This window comes from Argiope bruennichi, chromosome 5, assembly GCF_947563725.1.
Source record: "Argiope bruennichi chromosome 5, qqArgBrue1.1, whole genome shotgun sequence".
Lineage (NCBI taxonomy): Eukaryota > Metazoa > Arthropoda > Arachnida > Araneae > Araneidae > Argiope > Argiope bruennichi.
In genome coordinates, this window is record NC_079155.1 from 101,686,460 (window position 1) to 101,706,003 (window position 19,544).

The 19,544-nt window shown below is 27.3% G+C and overlaps 2 protein-coding genes across 2 annotated transcripts in view; one reads left to right on the forward strand and one right to left on the reverse strand.

Annotated features, from left to right (window-relative positions):
- The window catches only part of LOC129968828 (leucine-rich repeat-containing protein 49-like), a 56,157-nt gene that overhangs the window by 27,490 nt on the left and 9,123 nt on the right, over window positions 1-19,544 (reverse strand). The window lies entirely within an intron of this gene.
- Window positions 495-17,603, forward strand: LOC129968830 (protein disulfide-isomerase A3-like). Its single transcript, XM_056083106.1, has 13 exons — window positions 495-760; window positions 1,205-1,292; window positions 4,999-5,122; window positions 5,210-5,314; window positions 5,650-5,776; window positions 6,697-6,810; window positions 10,089-10,189; window positions 12,253-12,445; window positions 13,378-13,480; window positions 13,608-13,736; window positions 14,784-14,860; window positions 15,140-15,197; window positions 17,307-17,603. The coding sequence occupies exons 1-13, from the start codon at window positions 618-620 to the stop codon at window positions 17,412-17,414; spliced, it is 1,470 nt and encodes a 489-aa protein (XP_055939081.1). The 5' UTR covers window positions 495-617; the 3' UTR covers window positions 17,415-17,603.

Below are 19,544 nucleotides of genomic sequence, written 5' to 3' on the forward strand. Positions count from 1 at the left end.
AAGGTAAATTATTCCTTCCAACAATAAAAGAAAAAAAAGAAAATTTTAATGAATAAAAGATATTAAATTTATCACTTCTGTTAAAAATATTGCTTTGATAATATTTTAACGAAGGCCAAATACTTTATCAAATTTTTAACTTAAATCAGTAAATTACAAAATTGATCACGATATTAAATATTATACTTATTTTCAAAGGGAAAAGAGGGAAAAAAAATATATCAATAAGGTGACAGATCATAGTTTCGCTTAAAAACGAAAGTTCGTTTTGGAAATAAATTAATTGAATTCTCTCTTTATTTAAAATAGCTTAATTTAAAAGAAATCTTCAATAAAGGTTTAAAAAGTGAGGGAAATTAAATGATATATTGACCGGCATATTATATATATTTTTATTATTAGCAATTATTTTTATTATTATTGTGCCAATACCGCCCCGGATTGTCTAATCATTTTTTCCACCAATCGCAGACTGACAACACATGTAACCAGGTAGACTGTCGTTTCGAAGTAGCTTTTGACACGTTCTTTCCTTTAACTACGGATAAGCCGGTTTGACTAAAAAGTATAAGCATCAGTGAACCGCTCGACTATTGATTTTTACCAAAAGATTTATAATGAAGCTGTTATTTCTGTCATCAATACTTAGTTGTACATTATCTGTAATACTTTGTAGTGATGTCCTAGATTTTTCCGGTGCCGATTTCGAAGATCGAATAGTAGAACATGATGCAATTTTAGTTGAATTCTTCGCTCCTTGGTATGATTTTATTACTTTTTTTTAATTTCAAAATCAAATCTATTGAATCTTTAAATGCTTTTTAATTATAACTTCTCGCATCTAATCGAGTATAAATACATATTTAAAAAATGCAGAATTAGAATTCCGATTGTGTAATTTAAAAATGAGGCGGGTTTATTTTTTGTTTATAATTCACCTTATCACTTTTTTTTGATAAAAGACATGGAATGAAATAGCTCTGAAGTTTGCATATTTTTTAAAGTTTCTATGGAAATTAAACAATTTTTATTATGTAGGCTTGTAAGTATATGAATTTAGTTTTAAAAAAAAAATCAAGCGACTTTCGCTTTTTACTTTGCGAGTTATGCATATGCTTCTATCAAAATTTTGGAAGTGAAATGTTTTAACATAAAAATTTACTGTACAAATTTTTATTTAATAATCATTTTGAATTTTCAACAGGTGTGGACATTGTAAGAGATTAGCACCTGAATATGACAAAGCAGCTACGGTATTAAAAAAAGCTGACCCACCTATACCACTAGCAAAGGTATTTCCATTGTCACAGAGAATGGGCAATCATTTTATTTTCTTTAGTTTTGATATGTTAAATGAGCTTTTTCCTGTTAAGTTTTTATCATTATTTTATTTTAAATAATGACAGATTTTTTTTAAAGTTGGTTTCTTTTAACTAATTAACTTTATTATTTGTCTACAGTGTCTTGCAAACAGGGTTCCCATATTCTTTGAGTATTATTTTGCAGAACTTAGAGACTTAAATATCTATTCTATTTTCTATAAGAGTTGAAAAATAGACAAAATACAATATTTATTTTGGAGCGATAAAGAAAACCAGTTTGACTTGTTTTTATATCTGAATTTCATCAATAGAAATAAGTTGCTGATATGAGGATGATTTCAAACGGCTTTCTTTCTGTGTGGTTTGAAAGGATAGTAGAAGTAAGATTATTGCTGCAACAGTAAAATATTCTTGGAATGAATCTAATGCTGAGAGAATTCTATTTCGTTATACATATTGGGCTTTCATAATATTTGGATGCAGTATGTGGGGAATAATTCTATAATTCTGCAAAGAGATTTCATACCTTATGAGCAATGCTTGGTACATGAAGATATTAAAAATCTTGGGTTCAAAGGGTTTTTATGCATAGGGTTTGGCATTTGGTTAATTTTTATTTGTATAATCTATTATTACTTGCAGTCTTTAGATTTTTATAACTAAGTAAATGGATTCACATATTCAATTTCTGAATGAAGAAAGGGTAGGGTTGAGGGGTATGACTAACTTGAATAAGGTTATTTCACATCAAAGATATTTCAAGACTTTTTTAATTCTACTGAAAAATTAGTTTTAAGAATGCTCTTTCTCAATGGATAGTTGATCACTAAAATGGAAGCTTGACTTGTGAAATAGTAAAATTATAAAAATAAAAAAAAAATTCAACATTGTTAATAAATATAAGTATTTGTACTCTCAGGATGTTTAGTGTTGTTAGAAGCCCATAATAACTGCTCATTTTCTTTTCTGAGGGAAAAATAAAATTTTGCCACATTATGGAACCAAGAATACAGTCGTCAGATTTGATGACTGCATTTTCTTTGTTTGATCATTCATCTCTAAAAGGGTCTCAATGAATCTAGAAGTATAGAAAAGGTTTTCTCAGTTTAGGAAATACTGTAGAATATATTTTCATTTATTTACTTTACTTTTCTTTCATCAATTTTTACTTTTTTATATAGGGATAAAATAAAAAGATAACATTTTGAGGATAATTTTATTTTTACAAAGCTGCATAAATTAGTTAACAGTAACTTCAGTAAGTCATTGTGTGCTTTTCTACACTAGTTTTTTATATTCAGTATTTGTTAGTTGTATTTCAACGTCGCTTAGTAAAGTGCTAATAGTATTTAAATATTTTCTGCAAGAAAATATTTAAGACTTTTAATAATATTGAAAGAAAATGTATGCTTAATTCATAGTGGAGGACTCCCAGAGGGAAAGTAAACTAAAATATTCAATGTGTTCTTAAATTACTTATGGGCCATTACTTGTTACTCTTGTTCAAAGTATCAAATTAATGATTATAAAATCACTTTACTTTCATACTTATATTCAAAAAGAAGGAATTAAAACTATTTAAGGATTTTGGTCTGTCTCTATGATTTTAGACATCTGAAAAATAAAGTTTTAGGATCTGTATCTGTGAACATGGTAACTCAAATTCTGAGTTTGAAATCTAGTCTAGATTAACTAGATGAAATCTAGTAAGTTTAATGTGTTCACTCCCACTCAGATATAACTTCAAAATGTCAAGAATTATTTCAGTAAAATTTAATATGTAGTTTTTAACATTTAAAATATATCTTAATATTAACTTTCAAACCAAATTTATTTACTGATTGACCATTTATTAGTCTGTACATTCATGTGCGTGTAAATATAACTCGGACGTAACAAATTAGATAAATGAAATTTAGTAAATCTTATAATTGTAGCTCTGCCATTTGGCACGTTAGAAAGTTTTCAAAATGCATATTTTGCAAATCGAAACTGCAAATCGAAAATTTCTCGTGTATGAACTATGAAAATAAAATTTGAGTGCTAGTAGCTCTCGCAACCTTTATCCAATAACCTAATGTGAGAGGAAATAGTGATAGCACTTTTAATGGAATATGTAATAAATTTCTGTTTATAATGTTCTAATGGAGAAACCATCCACTTTTATCATTTTTGACATAGATATGAAAAATATTTTGTTCGTTTAAAAATTCAGTATCGTGAGAGAGAATAGTCCTGAAAACCTAATAAACTGTAAATATCATTTCTTATTTTTTAGAAACAGATTAGCATGATAATACAAAAGTTACAGTTTGAATCTTTAGGGGCTAAATTTTGATTTTTAAAGAAAAGCTTGCTTATTGGGGAAAGTTTTTTTTAAAAAGCTAAGATTTCATTGACTTTTATATACCTTCATTCATTGCTTTGGGGGGGGGGATCTCTCAACTATATATTTGTTTGAAGTGTAAATGTTTATTTTTATGGCTTCTGGGTTTTCTTGAGATTTTCAAATTATTTGGAGTGGTTTTATATTTAACACAACATTATATTTATATTTAACACTGATTTATTTTGGTTCTGTCGCAATAAAACTTGGGAATCATTTTGTGTAAGTGGTTTAAATTTGAAGAAAATTGCTAAAGAACCTATTTTTATTGTAAAGGATGATTATCATTTCTAAGCGACTATAAAAGAAGCATTCTATTTTACTAGAATTTTATCATTGTTTGAATAGTAGAAGGTGAGGAGTTTGATGTATCCAAGACTGAAATTTATAAATTTGTATCAAAATATTGAGATGAATAAATCTTATTAGAAATTGTACAAATTAAGATCCCAATTGATACTGTTCCTTAAATATATCGTAGTTGAAAAGAGATTTTCATTGAATAAAAAAAATATTCGGGTTAAAAACTGTAAAAAAGTTTTGGATGAATTGAAGAAAATTTAAAGTGGAATTTTTTAAATTGCTGAAGAACTTGTTCTTTTATATATATAAATTATACAATTTTTACTTATATATATTTGATATATTCACAAATCTCAATATGTTACGAAAAGGATGTAAATTTTATATTAATAGGCTATTTTTTAGCCAATTTCTTCTTCAAACATGGAATTCAAATATGAAATGAGAGTACCCATGGTAATAACCTGTTTTATATCCCGCATCCCTAGTTTGAAACAGAAATTAGCTAAAAAAGGACCTATTTGTATAATATATGAAAATACTAGCCATGAATAGCCAGTTCAGAAGTAAGGTAATTGTTCTTTTTTCAGGATTTTTTAAGATTGAATTGTTTTAGTTAAAGTGTAGATAAAAAGAAAGTGAGCATCCTGCATTATCTTGTGTGAATTAAATCTTTTTCAGATTGAGAATTACCTGTTTGTTCCATTTGACTTTTTTTTTTCCTGGAATAAGATGCATATGTTTTTTCAATATATATTAATAGTTTCTTTAATAATAATTAAAATATATTAACATGATTTAATTATAAGATGCAAGATTTAAATGCAATTAAGCTGTTGAAGCTTTATTCATCTGCCTATTGAAGGCAGAATATCAAATATATGTAACTTTAATTCTTTATATTTTAATCTTTATTAACAATGAATGTTTGTAAACTTGATTTTAAATTGTATTTAAAATCAAAAGTTTAAATTTTTATCTTAATAGGTTGACTGTACATCAGATAATGGTAAAGATACATGTTCAAAATATGGTGTAAGTGGCTATCCTACTTTAAAGATATTTAGAGGTGGAGAATTTTCTTCAGAATATAATGGTCCTCGTGATGCAGGTATCTTATTACTCTTACTTTACTGTTATTTTACATTTTAATGAAATGTATTTGATTATTAGATTAAACTAATTTTTCCTCTTTTAGATGGTATCGTTAAGTATATGAAGGCTCAAGTTGGTCCAAGTTCAAAAGAACTTCAATCTTTGGAAGATGCAGAGAAAATTTTAAAAGATGATATTGTTGTGATTGGTAATTTTTTAGTTTATTTTGCATTTGCAATACTATTTGATAAGATAGAAAAACTATTAAAGTTAATTATTTTTAAGATAGTCACTTTTCTTAAATTTTAGTTTTTTCTCAATTTATTTTCTTTAAGAAAGATGATTTTAAAGTATTGGATATTTAAAATTAGTCGTCTTTATAAAATACTTTATTTTATTTAAATTAATATGTAATTCTTAATAACCTTCAGAAGGCAAATTAATTTTAAGATTTAAAGGAGATGAATTTATTTTTTTAAATATCAATAACTTATTTAATGTTTTAAATTCTATTGCTGAATTTTTTTTCCAATTGTAAAATAGGTTACTTTGCTGATTCATCAAGTAAATTAAAGGAAGAATTCTTAAAAGCAGCTGATAAACTCAGAGAATCTGTATCTTTTGCACATACATCTAGTAAAGACATTTTAGACAAATATGGATTTTCTGAGTAAGTATTCCAGGATTAGAAATTTTTTTTTCTAAGTGTGTTGGAAAATACATTGTCTTTAGAATCAGTATAAAGTTCTATAATTCTTATTATTTTAATGTCATTTTTGATTATTCTTGCAAGAGATTTGATCTGGAATTTTTTCTTTTTGTTTGTACTTTATATCACTCATAAAATTGTCACTTTACAAGTTGTCAATTGATAAACTATTAAGAATCTCGTGGCCTGACAATTGTATTCAAGGTATCATTTGGCTTATTGGTATAGAACTATTGTACATTCCCTTAATCTTGTAGATTTCAGCTGGAATAATTAGGTAATTATAAGGCTTCATTTTTAGAAAAGTTAATTTGGACTTAATTTTATCATATATACACACATTATATTAAGCTATTACAATAATATAGATTGGAATATAGTTTGTTATTTCATCTTACAAGACCAATTAAAAAAAGATGTTTCAACAAGGATTGTAAAAATGCGATATTTATTCAAGTGTGATTATTTTTTTAGAATGTTGCACATGGCATCCATCTTTGTATTTCACTTGCAGAGTGTCATTTCTGGTACAATGGCCATTTTGAGAACACAGCACGATTATTTTATAATGACCAGAGTTTTTGAAACTGATTGGCTATTTAACTGTAACATTTAGTATTAACAAAAAAAAAAAAAAAAAAAAACTAATAAATTTGATTTATCCCATTGATCTTTTCATTCTTTTTCTAGGAATCTTGTAACTATTTTTTTGATGGCTTAGAATAGAATTTTTAAATCTTAGAATTATTATTTGCAGTGATACCTTTTTTAAAACATTTTACTTACTATAAGAAATATATTAAGTATATCTTGATTGGCTGTTTAATATTTTATTCTTCTATATTTTTTATTACTTTCTTTAAATAACTATTATTTTTCAGTGAAATTGTTTTATACCGTCCCAAGATCTTCTGGAGTAAATTTGAACCCCAAGAAATAAAATATACAGGTGATGCAGATAAAGGAGAGATTTCTCAATTTATTAAAGACAACTAGTAAGTTAAATTCTCAAGTTTTAATCTCTTGCTGCTTCAAGTAAACTTTTATCTGTAAAAGATAATACTGAGTACAAATTTTAAATTGAATACAATACACTCCCGAGTATCCGGTTTGTAATTATCTGGTTTCTATACTGTCGATCAACTTTTCTTCTGTTGCAATTAAATGAGGAAGGCGAGGCTTGCATTGTTAAGGCATTGGAAGCAGGCATCTGCTGCGATCCTCCTATGTATTATGTGCAAAATGCAAGTTGTGGCAGGAAAAGAGCGGTGTTCTGCTCATTGTTCATTTTTTCATCGGTGGGTAACTTATTTCAATTGTTGCCACTCTTCTGATTATAACTGCATAGTATATATATATATAATATAGTATTTGTAAATTGTTCTTCGGTGTATGTTAATATTTGTAAGGTGTATCGCAGTAAAGATTTCAAAATATATGAGAACCATTTGAAAAAAAAAAAAAAAGTGAATAGGTGAGAAAAAGTTGTAATGACTATGGATGGGGAAGTTACGTGCTGTACTATGACTAGACTTTGGCATAACAGCTAAAACTAGTAACTGTTTCTATAGTTCACTGGATGTATTCACATTCTGCTTGGCTTGAAATAAATGGAGGGTTTCATGTTCAATAAGAAGTAAGAAGAATGAAACAGTGAGTTTTGATATAAAAAAAAATTTGTTTTCTAGTATTGGAAGACAAAGAAATGAGCTCGTAGAACTCTCTGCCCCCCCCTTTTTTTTTTTTTTTTTTTTTTTTGTTCTTTTGCTTCCTTCCGCCACATTATGCTGGATACTCGGGAGTGTACTGTATATGTAATGTCTTTTCTATTGGATAAGAGAAGTCTAGAATTGTAAACAAATTATTCACGATTTTATTTTCATTACCTTAAAGTGCAAAGGTATGGAACTAGTAACTAGTATCTAAAGGCTTTCATTTTCAAAGTGTAAAATCCACCATTGTTATAAAATAAAGAATATAATTTAATCAACAATTGAAGCTTTAGATGGTAGATATATATGAAGGAAAAATATGGCAATAGTATTGAGGAAAGTTTTCCATTTAATAGAATGCATTAGTATTTCTGTTACTCTGAAATGTTTTATAGTGTCGAATGAATCCTACAAATATTTTAAGTCTTAATTTTGCAAGTAGTGCATTCTTTGAATACCTGTTTACTTGTATTTTAATGCATGATATCTGGAAGACTGAGCTTCACTTGGCAGTTTTTTGTAAAATCGTGTTTACTCGGAGAAAGTATTTAAATACAAATCGTATACTGATTACATATGAATATTTTTCAACCATACCTACATATGAACTATAATAAAGGTGAATACATGAAGGTAATACTATGAATAATAATAATAAAAAAAAGAATGCACTGAGTTTAACATATTTAAGACAATCTGCTATATTACAGTATTTATTTTACAGTTTATCTGTTATTAGTTATATTTTTGAACTTGGTTTATCGGTCTGATGTTATATATTGGTTGCAATCAGACCAGAGATGACAATATATTTTGATCCAATTATTAGAACCGTTTCTGAGTACATGAAATTTATATATACAAGAACTGTTTGTTTAACGATACAAGATTTAATTTTTTAATCAGAGGGCTAAAGAAATGAATTCATTCATCAAATACCGCAGCATGTTAAATGATAGTGTAAACATACTCATTATATCCTTAAATATTCAATCTTGTTAATGAAGTTTAAATTTTCATTTAATTCTATCTAAGACAAGTAATTTGATTTTTACCTTCCATATTAGAAAAATACAGGAATATTATAATGAAAATTTCCAGTTTATATTCCCCAGCTCTTTGATTATATAAGCGTATAAAAAGATTTCAGAGGTGATTAAAATCCTTGATGTGCTTTGTAATTTGTATAGTGATTTTATATATTTATCTTTAAAACTAAATATTTAATCTTTGGGTGTTGCACCTTTTAGTAAAAGTTGTGTAGACATTTTACATCTTTGAAAATTTTAAATATTTTCCTGCAGTATTCCATTTTCAAGTTTAAGAAATATCTTGCTTCAATGGTTTAGTACTATTTAAAACTTGTATAGTTTCATAATGAAGATATATTTAATAAATGAACAGGTGATTAATCATTAAGTTTTTAAAAATTCTTTTGATTCTTCTTAAAATTCTCTTCCTTTAAATATAGGTATAATAATATTTTTGAATGAGTAAAAATAAGCAATAGTGTTTAGAGCATTATATGCATGAATGAAAAATTGTAAATCAATGATAGAATGTATGAATTTTCTAGTTGCCGAGTCATAAGGGGAAGGAACTTAACAATATATATATATATATATATATATATATATATATATATATATATATATATATATATATATTTGCTTCATTTTTTATAAAATGAAATGGGATGGACCAAAATGGTTTCATCTTTCAAATGGGATAGGAAGGAAGTGTAAAAGATGACACAGGTTTCTTAGATTAATATAATTTAATGTACAATAAAAAAAGTCGAATTCAAATGTTTGAAAATGTGTACTTATGTTAATCAATTGCAACAGCAAGCTATATAATAGATTGCCATTATGTTCATTGGGCTTTGTCACATTCAATAAACCATTTTTGATATTCAATTCTAGAATATTTATTGCCTTTTGTAACTCTTTGATATAGGATACATTTTCTTAAGTTCCTCATATCTCAAGGTTTTTCTTACATTTTCTAAGTAATTATTTAGTATTTCTGTCAATATAAATATCAACAAATCTAAATCGTACCTATTGCTTCGCCAAATGCTGTTTATTTTTGTTAATATTACATACAGGTTATCTAATTACATTTTAATTGTAGTAGTCATTTAATTTTTTAAAGGTAGAATCTTTACTTGTTAATTTCAAGAGTTCTAAAAAACATATATGAATTATTACTCATGGATTTCTTGCTTGTTCAAAACCATGCTTTTTTATTTTAAAAATGAAATTTCTATAACATTTACAGTTTTGTATTCATACCATGTGGGGGAAATTTGTTGGAATTCTTATCAAGAATATAACATTTATTGTGATATTATTAATAGTTTTTAACTTAATGTTTTGTTATAGAGATTAGTGTATTGTATACTTAAAAGATCTTTTTAAACTTTTCAGTTCTTCCATAGTTTGTTTTTGATTATAATAAATTAGTTATTTTGATTAGTAATTAAAGAAACTTCTAAACTGCATAATTTGTGCTTGTTTTAAATCTTCTTGTTTACTTAAATTAAATTTAATTTTTAGCCATGGTCTTGTCGGTCATAGAACACATGACAATCACGATGACTTTAAGGCTCCCCTTATTGTTGTATATTATGATGTAGACTATGTAAAGAATGTAAAAGGTAAATTTTTATTACTATTCACTCATCTTTGCCATTAATTTCCATGTTTCTGTCTTTGATTAAAACATGAAAAAAAATGCATGAAAATATTTTAATCTAATGTTTTTTAGTTGATAATCACTTATGATTGATCCTTAATTGTTTGAGTTTAATCATACAGGGTGTTTCAAAAATGACCGGTATATTTCAAAAATCAATAAAAACTAAACGGGCAGCGATAAAAAAAATAAATAAAAAAATACACCGTTTGTTGCAATATGCTTGGGAGAACAGTAAATTTTCAGGCAGACAAACTTTCAAAATTAGTTACAATTTTCAACAACAGATGGCGCTGCAGTCTGTAAAAAAATCTAAACTATATTTTCCAAATATTCACAATGCGCAGCAATAACATTTCGTAGTCTCGAACAGACATATTTCTTCAGTTGTTCAATTGTTTCTGGATTGTGGCGGCTCACCTAATCTTTCAAGTGTTCCCACAGAAACAAGTTGCTGGGGTTCATGTCTAGAGATTTCAAAATTTTTCAAACAGATCCTTTGTTGTATTGCTTTTCGGCTCTTTGGTTACATTAAACTTTCGTTGAAAACTTCATCTTGTTGCAACAACATTGTGTTCTACGTGGTGGAATTTCAACACCAGAAAAATCCTTTGTTCTAAGGAATAAACCAGTTTTTTCACAAAAAGCTTGCAATCTGTGATCGCCACACGCTTAAAGCAGAAAGACGACTTACAGAATGGCAAACTCAGACTGTGTTTTTTTTATATCTTTCAAATCGCCTGCAGTGCCATCTGTTGTTGTAAATTGTAACTAATTTCGCAAATTTGTCTGCCTGGAAATTTACTGCTGTCCCAAGCATATTGCAACAAACGGCATATTTCTATCGCTGCCCGTTTAGTTTTAATTGGTTTTTGAAATATACCAGTTATTTTTGAAACACCCGGTAAGTAGTTTTATAAGAACACAATTTTTTCATTGTGTGTGGCTTTTTGGAGGATTTCAAATAATCTTAAATACTTAAACTGAATTTCATATGTGTAAAACTAATATAGTAATAAAAAATGGAGAAAGAAATGAATATCATAAATTATAATTTTTTGAATACTTTAATGAAGCTTAAGTATTCTGACTGCATTCTCAAAATTATTTCTTGCCAGTTTAAATTCAAATTTAAAAATACTAACTTCTCGTTTGCACGAATTTCTCTCGTATATCAGTATTTAATAATGGTATCTTTAATTGTCTTAAACTGCTGCTCCAATAATTTTTAAAATTTTAGTTCCAGTGTTGCTTTCTAATATGAGAAATACCCTTTTTGAATTGTTAAAAGCTTCAAACTTGGTTTTCCCTTCCTCCCCCCCTCTTTTTTTAATATTCTTAAAGGCAAAATTGTACTACATATCTCTTCATTGGTCCATCAAACATATTGAAATATCGAAAATCACATTAAATTTTCTTCTTAATCACTTTATCATTAAATAAAGTTATGGCTATTTTTAAATGACTAAATTCTTTTTAAGATTCTACAATTCAAGAACCACTTACTAATTATTATAAATTATATAACACAAATAATGGAACAACGTTTTAGATTAAGCTTAACTTGTGCTTGGCATTTTATAGAGCTATTTTTATCATGTTTCAAACTGTCATATAAAAACTTTTAAACAATGAAAATTGAAAGTGATTTGTTGGATTTCTTTGACGTTATTTTTTTCAGATGACATTTCATGATTTTTTTTCCCATCTTTGAAACAACTAAATATTGATTTCCTACTGCTAAAACTTGCTTTAAAAAATAAATTTAATATCTTGTAAATATTAGTTCTTTTAGCTTTGAAATATTAAAAGTACGATTATTTAAAAATTCCGATGCTTTTTAGGGACAAAATAAAAATGCAAATAGATTGCATTTTTTATATGCTTGTATTTTCAAATGAGGGTTAAAATAATTAAGTAGATCAACATGCTATGGTTATTAATTTTTAAAAATGTAACTATTCATAGTTTTTGAGGAGCTGCTTTTGAATATTAATTTTAAATTACTTGTTAATGTTTATATAGGCACTAACTACTGGCGTAACAGAGTAATGAAGGTTGCACAGAACTACAAGGGACAAGTCAACTTTGCTATTAGTAACAAAGACAAATTTTCTGCTGAAGTTGAAGATTTTGGTTTAAAAACTACAGGAGATAAGCCTGTTGTTGCTGCCAGAAATGATAAAAACCAGAAATTTAATATGAAGGAAGAATTCAGGTTTGTTTCATAAAATTTTTTTCTCTAAGCTGAAGATTTTTGACTGATTTTTTTTTAATAAAAAAAAAGTGGTTGTTAAATCCTATTCAATTAGACTTTTTAAACTTTCTATTAGCAACTTTTTTCCTACTGTTGTTAAAACATATAATTAAATTTAGTATTAACCAGAGTAATTTTTGAAAAATCTGCTGCTTAATGATTTAATGAAATTTATTTTCATGAAACAGATTTTAATGAAATTTTTCAGTCTTTGTAGATGACAATTAAAATTTAGATTATACTTATAGGGTTGGTTTCTGGGAAAAGATGCAATGTAATCTTGTTTTAACTGTTATAAATGAGAACTTTATATATATTGTTTGTTGGAAGAGGTGTTTGAATGCGAGGAGGGTGTACTTAACGTTAGCATTAATTATCTTGAATGCATTTTAATTCTTAGTGTTTTTTTTTTTTAAGTTTGTTACTACAAATTATATTTAACATTTTAAAAATGAAATATTCCAAACCTAATAACAATTAAGATTCAGTTTTGCTTTTCCTTAAGTGATTTAGATTATGCTAAATTAGGAAATTAATATGTTGTAAATTTGATTCTCAAATAATTTTGGATACTGTTTTTTTGTATCGCAAGCTTCAGTTTTGAATGCAGTTTGTATAGATAGTAACCTCCTTTTTAAAATATACATTAAAAATAGTATTAGTGTGGGATTTGAGTTGTACACTTCTAGGGAAATACATCTAAATTGTGTAAAATTGTATATCTATTAATCCACTTAGTTTACTATTTCAGAAAGTGTTGTAATGTATAGGTGTTTTTTGTATAATGCTTTTGTGATAACAGGTATTATAACATTATATTCAGATCTGAATTTTGACAAATTTAGTTAGCTGTATATGAATCTTGTTGTAAAGTTGCCGTTTTGTTTTTTCAGTGTTGAAAATTTTGAAACTTTCGTGAAAAAATTTTTGGATGGCAGTTTAGAACCACATTTGAAATCTGAGCCTGTTCCTGAAAAGAATGACGGGCCTGTTAAAGTAAATTAATCTTTTAGTGAATATATTAGTTATTTTGAAAAGTTCTAATCCTTGTTATATTTGTTGTAAAAGATTCCATGAAAGAAATTGTGGAATTAGTACTAAATTTAAATATTAAATCTTGCAGGTAGCTGTTGCCCAAAACTTTGAAGAACTTGTAATGGAAAATGACAAAGATATCTTGATTGAATTTTATGCCCCATGGTGTGGACACTGTAAGAAATTGGCTCCTACTTATGAAGAACTTGGTCAAAAGGTCAGTTTAAATTAAGTTTTGAGTAACTAGCTGCCTTTTAGCGACCAGCGTTTTTTTTCCCATATTAACTTTTTTTGGTTAAATATTAATGAAATGTATATTTTAAAATTTACCTTGTTTGATTTAGACTGAAAAACATGAATTTAATTGAATAAGTCAAAATAAATTAAAAAGCATGTATGCAATAAAATAAAGAGATGAAAATCCAGTTTCATAATTAATACCCAAAGAAAGCATTTTTTTAAATCGCAATTTTAACATTAACAAAAGTTTGCAATGGAATTTTTTTAATGAGTTTGAATTTCATAACATTAAAATTTATTAAATATTATACAGAAATAAAATTAATGTTATCTAAAAGGTAATTTTTTTGAGTTAATATAAACTTTATTTTATGTGATAAATTCTGGAAGATATAGTTACCAATTCCCATGAGTAAATATAAGTGATTACTGATCTGGCCCATTTTCTTACTCCATTAAACTGAGATTCACAGCTGTTTCTTGATTCCTTTTTACACCCTCTTTATTTTGAGTGAATAGTTTTGGTGAACTCTAGATAGAATATTTCTACTATTTTGCAGCTATAAAAGTGCTCAACGAAGCAGTCTGAAATTTTACATTTGACTTGGCCATTGGACAATATGTAATAACAATGATTTATGTTTCATTTATATATACTGTAGAGTTCTTTATGATATTGATTTCATTTCATATTTTAATTTTTAAAAAAGGTTAATTTATCAGTTTATGAAATTTTGTTTTGTCAGTTTATTTTGAAAATTTGCATTACTTTGAGAAGTCTTAAACTTGGATTCTGTGCAACTTTCAAAATCAGATTTTGATATTTTAAATGAAAACTTAGTAATCATTAGTTCAAAATACAGAACGAACATTGAAACTTTTGAAATGGATTTCTGTAATGATGTAAATTTACGGAAATTTCTGTTATACCTAAAATTAAAGTTATAAAATGTAACTGAAAAATTTTAATATTTTTTAAATAAGCATGTTAATAGTTACAATCTATTCTATGTCTAATTTGCAGTTGGAAGGTGAAGATGTGGAGATTGTGAAAATGGATGCTACAGCTAATGATGTTCCACCTACATTTGAGGTTCATGGGTAAGTTCTTTTTAAATGTATTTCTCTCATTGATAAAACATGGCTTAGATTAATGCAAGAAAAATGTCTGTAAATTTTCTTTCCTTATTTAAATTAGTCAAGAAAAATTAAACGCACAGTTTTTATAAAGCATTTCTTTTAGTTCACAATATTTTTAATTAATACTAGATTATTGATGTGTGTGTGTGTAATATATACTGACACATACTTGTTAGATTCATAACTTTAGGATGCTGATAATTTCTGTTGTATATTTCATGTGATCTTTAAATTTTGCAGATTCCCAACATTATATTGGGTACCTAAAACACACAAGTCTAGTCCGAAGAAATACGAAGTAAGTGTACTTACTGTGTTGCAAATTTATTTCTCTGATATGTGTACCATGGCTGTATGTATATTATTGCATTGTGTATCATTTTCTTTTCAAAGAAGGTACAAATGATGTAGGTTTCTGGGATTAAAATAGTTTAATCTATACTTATAATAAAGCTCAATATGTGTGTGTGTGTGTGTGTGTGTGTGTGTGTGTGTGTGTGTTGGCGCTCTACAGGCCAGGTCATTTGACATACAGCTACCAAATTTGGTACATGTATACCTTAGAGGTCGGGAATGTGCACCTGGGGTCCATTTTTTTGAAATTTTAATTAGAATTTTAATTATTAATTAAAAACTAACTTTCCCGCCAAAAAAATCTTCCATTTTCCCCACCGCCAACTTTTTTGCCAAAATAATCTTCCATTTTCCCCAACGCCAAATGATTTAGGCTTTAGTTCTTTTTTTCTCCCAACAGTAATGAGGCTAGGGTTAAGATTTTTCGGCGGATTATTTCAAACGATTCTGTTTATTTTCTTAATGTTTTATGCATTTAAAATTAAACATTGTTAATTAATCCATGTTTCAGATTCATTCTGAAGTACTTTTGAATTAAAATAACATAGAATAAAGGAAATTAAAAATGTATAATCTGCATAGCGTTACCCCAACTGGAGTAGAAAAATTCACGCATTTGCGTTATTGTAAAAGGCGAAGAAAATTCACGCATGCGCACTGTGTTCTGATTGTTAGCATGGCAACCATTATCAATGGACGATTTAAATTACTTTTAGGTTAGTTGTATGCTTTTGTAAGTAAATTGTATTTATGTTAGTTATATATTTTTTGTATATGCTTATAGTTTTAAGTACATCGTTTAAGTAGTTTTTTTTTAACCTGTTTTCAATGATTTGAATTATTTTTAGGCTAATTGCATGCTTTTGTAATTAAATTGTATTTATGTTAGTTATATATTTTTTGATATATGCTTATAGTTTTAAGTACAACGTTTTTTAAGTAGTTTTTTTAAACCTGTTTTCGACCGATTATTTTAAACGATTCATTTTATTTTCTTAGTGTTTGATGCATTTAAAATGAAACATTGTTAATGAATCGATCCGTTCATGATGAATCTGAGAAAATTTTGTTGACAAATTCTTGAGATATTATATAAATAAAGATATTCTTTAGTGCCCATAAAGTTTAAACGCTCAGTGACTCTATTATCAGTAATCATATTATTAAAAAAAATGCTTTGTTTCAGTAAAAAATATTATTATATTAATTGCAGATTAATCCTTTACACTTTAATTTAAAGCATAAATTCTATGAGGGGTAACAGAAAATTAGAGAGATACATATCACGTTATGACTGAAGGCCTTTATAATATTATGAGTGAATTATATGACTATCAAAATTTGAAGTTTTAAAATATTTTGCTGAAGAATCTATTAAAGTTGGAATTGCATAAAATATTTAATTATTAAAATTTTAACGAACATTAAGATTGGCGAACCGGCTGGTCGCCAAAGGCGGCTAGTTTATAATAAAAAGTTAAATTCAAATGTGAATCAATATATTTAAAATTCAGTCACAATAGAGCTATTAATATATAACATAAATTGTAGATAATGCAGAGTTGACTTTTTTTATGTTCTGAAGCTTAACCAATTTTGTAGCTGAACCCTAGGGCAATTATTCACTCTATTGTCTGATGAGGGAAGATCTTGAACATTTTGGAGACTTCTCCATATTAAAACTGATCATTAAGACTGTTTTTCTTAGACAAGAAGTTGGCACCAAATTTGTTCAGCAAATCAAGACCACTGTAGTAATTTTTAAAGATAAATATATATTAGTGGTTCCTTTTTCATTAAAGACATGAAATGCTAGAAATATAGGGCTAGATTTGTGAAGACAAGCAAACTTAATATAAATACTTAACTGAAAATTGTCTAACTTTGCAATTTTTTAATCTTGTGTTTTTGAATTTCATTGAAAGATTTGCATTTCCTTTCCCATTAAAAATAATTCATTTTCAGAATGTTTAGGATAGTTATAAATGATCTCATTCTTCACATGGTTAATAAATGTTCAAAACTGAAAATTATATATATGCTTGTTTTCTAGGGTGGCCGAGAAATCAAGGACTTCATCAATTACATTGCCAAGCATGCTACAAATGAATTGAAACAATATGACCGATCTGGCAAAAAGAAGTCCAAGGAAGAGCTATAAGTTAACATCACTCTTTTAGGAACTATTTTTCAATGTGCATAGTTTGTGTTAAGCATCAATCATGTTAATCTTGTTACATATTAATTGAACAAATGTGGTTAGGCATGTACTGATCATCATCTGTTTATTCGTTCCAAATTGACTCTGTGGGACCTAAAGTGTCTTTTTGTAATAAAACGTTTTTTTATACTTCTGCTGTTTCTTTTTTTTCCTTATGAGTGGAATTTTTTTTTTGTGCTTATTTTTACTTTATTAATGGGTATAACATCTGAAATTATTTATTTAGTCTTTTTTCTTGTTATTATAAGATTGAATATCTACTAAAAATTTTCTTAAAAAAATCTATGCAACTTGTAATATGCCATCATGAATTTCATGGAAGCTCTTGTATATTCATTAGATCAATCAAAATATATTTGCAGTGCAGATATTTAAAGCTGAACAATTTCTTTGTAGAACAATACACATGTATTTAAAATGATCTGCAAAAGCCTTAACTTTGAATGTTACTTGTACATTTGTTGCAAAATAGCGTTTGTCGTATTTTATGTAATTTTTCTATTTAAATCTATTGAAATAAAGGTAGTTCTTTTAATTTGTTGTATAGTTCTTACAAATCAATTTTCATTTTCAGTCATAAAAACATTTGCTTATCTTAAATTATTTCAATTAGAATATTTGACTTTCTCTAATAATTATAAATGCAAAGAACCATACCACAGTGCCAACCAATAGTCCAATTCTGCTAAATTTTGTTTCATACAAAAGTTATTTCATTGGTTGTCTTTTCCCCACCATCCTATGTTTTTGAAAGAAATGTCTCCCCAGTTCTTCACTCTAGATTTTCTATGGGTGGTGGTGGTTACAAGTGTTCTAACCATTTTTGTTTTATATGGAAGCTGATGATCCTTAGATATGCCATCTCCATTGCCTATTCTCCATTATTATTGTTTTTTAGATATATTAAAAAATAAAATCTTGGCAGAGTTCTCAAATGCAGATTTATAAATGTTACTTGCTGACCAAGTAGAGTTCTGATTGGTTACCTATTGAAAGAATTTAAAATGGTATTTTTTTCGTTGTGATAAGATATAATTAAAGTTGTTCGATATGATTAAATGAATAACGATTTTAGAGTAGACACGTCATATAAATGAAGTAAAAATTAGATACATAGATTCAAATAACTTTAAGGTGAATTCTTGGGTGTAATATATGTAAGCTGTATGAGTAATCCCTATAATTGACAAATTCTTGCCACTTAATATATGAATGTGTTGACAACTTATTTGCTTTAATAAGGAATCTTTACACTTGAAATACATATTATTTATCTTTTATTTTGAAATTTAATGTCTATCAAATATCTATTTTTCAAAATTTGTACGTTATTGGGGTTGGAAAGCAGTGGAAAAAGGCAAGAAAGTTACAAATTATCTAAAAAAAACAAGCCAATTTGAAAAATTCTTTAAATACCGAGAAAGTACAAGGAATTTAAGTTTCTTGTTTCCTTTTTTATTTTCTCGTCTAGAAAATATCGATCTCTGAAAGTTGCAAGAATAAAAGATCCTGACCATAGATCTAAACGCTATCATATGCGACTGTGTAATCGCGAAAAACCGCTTCCCTTTTTTTCTGCATAGATCAGTGTAATTATGATTTGGGAACAGTAGTTCTCTTTCCTTAAGATCTCGGATTGCCATTAATAAACACGTGTGACATCTGTGAAAATAAATTTATCTTGGGGGGGGGGGGAATAGCAACATTCAAACTGCAGATGTATCGCGGTGATGTTTAGTCACTCACACTTGAGCTTATTGAATAGTTTCTGTATTATTTGAGACATTGTGAGTGTATTCAGAATAAATTGGATTTTTTTTTTTTAAACTAAGATCTGCTCAGAATCCGTATTGAATATGGATCGGATGGATAACGATATGAATTGACTGCTGAATGGGTTAGAGAAGTTCTTTAAATTCCGCTTGCTACATACTGTTTTGTAAGAAGATAAGTTTCAGTGATACGGGAAAACGAGCATTTTCTAGTCAAGCCAAAAGAAGACATGAAATTGCATGACAGTTAAAAAAAAAAAGGGGGGGGCAACACTGATATTGAACTATGTATCTGAAA

Coding starts and splice junctions, on each gene's coding strand:
- LOC129968830 (XM_056083106.1), top strand. CDS start 618: ATGAAGCTGTTATTTCTGTCATCAATACTTAGTTGTACATTATCTGTA. Junction 5,315..5,649: donor AGATGATATTGTTGTGATTG/GTAATTTTTTAG, acceptor ATTGTAAAATAG/GTTACTTTGCTGATTCATCA. Junction 13,737..14,783: donor ATGAAGAACTTGGTCAAAAG/GTCAGTTTAAAT, acceptor TCTAATTTGCAG/TTGGAAGGTGAAGATGTGGA.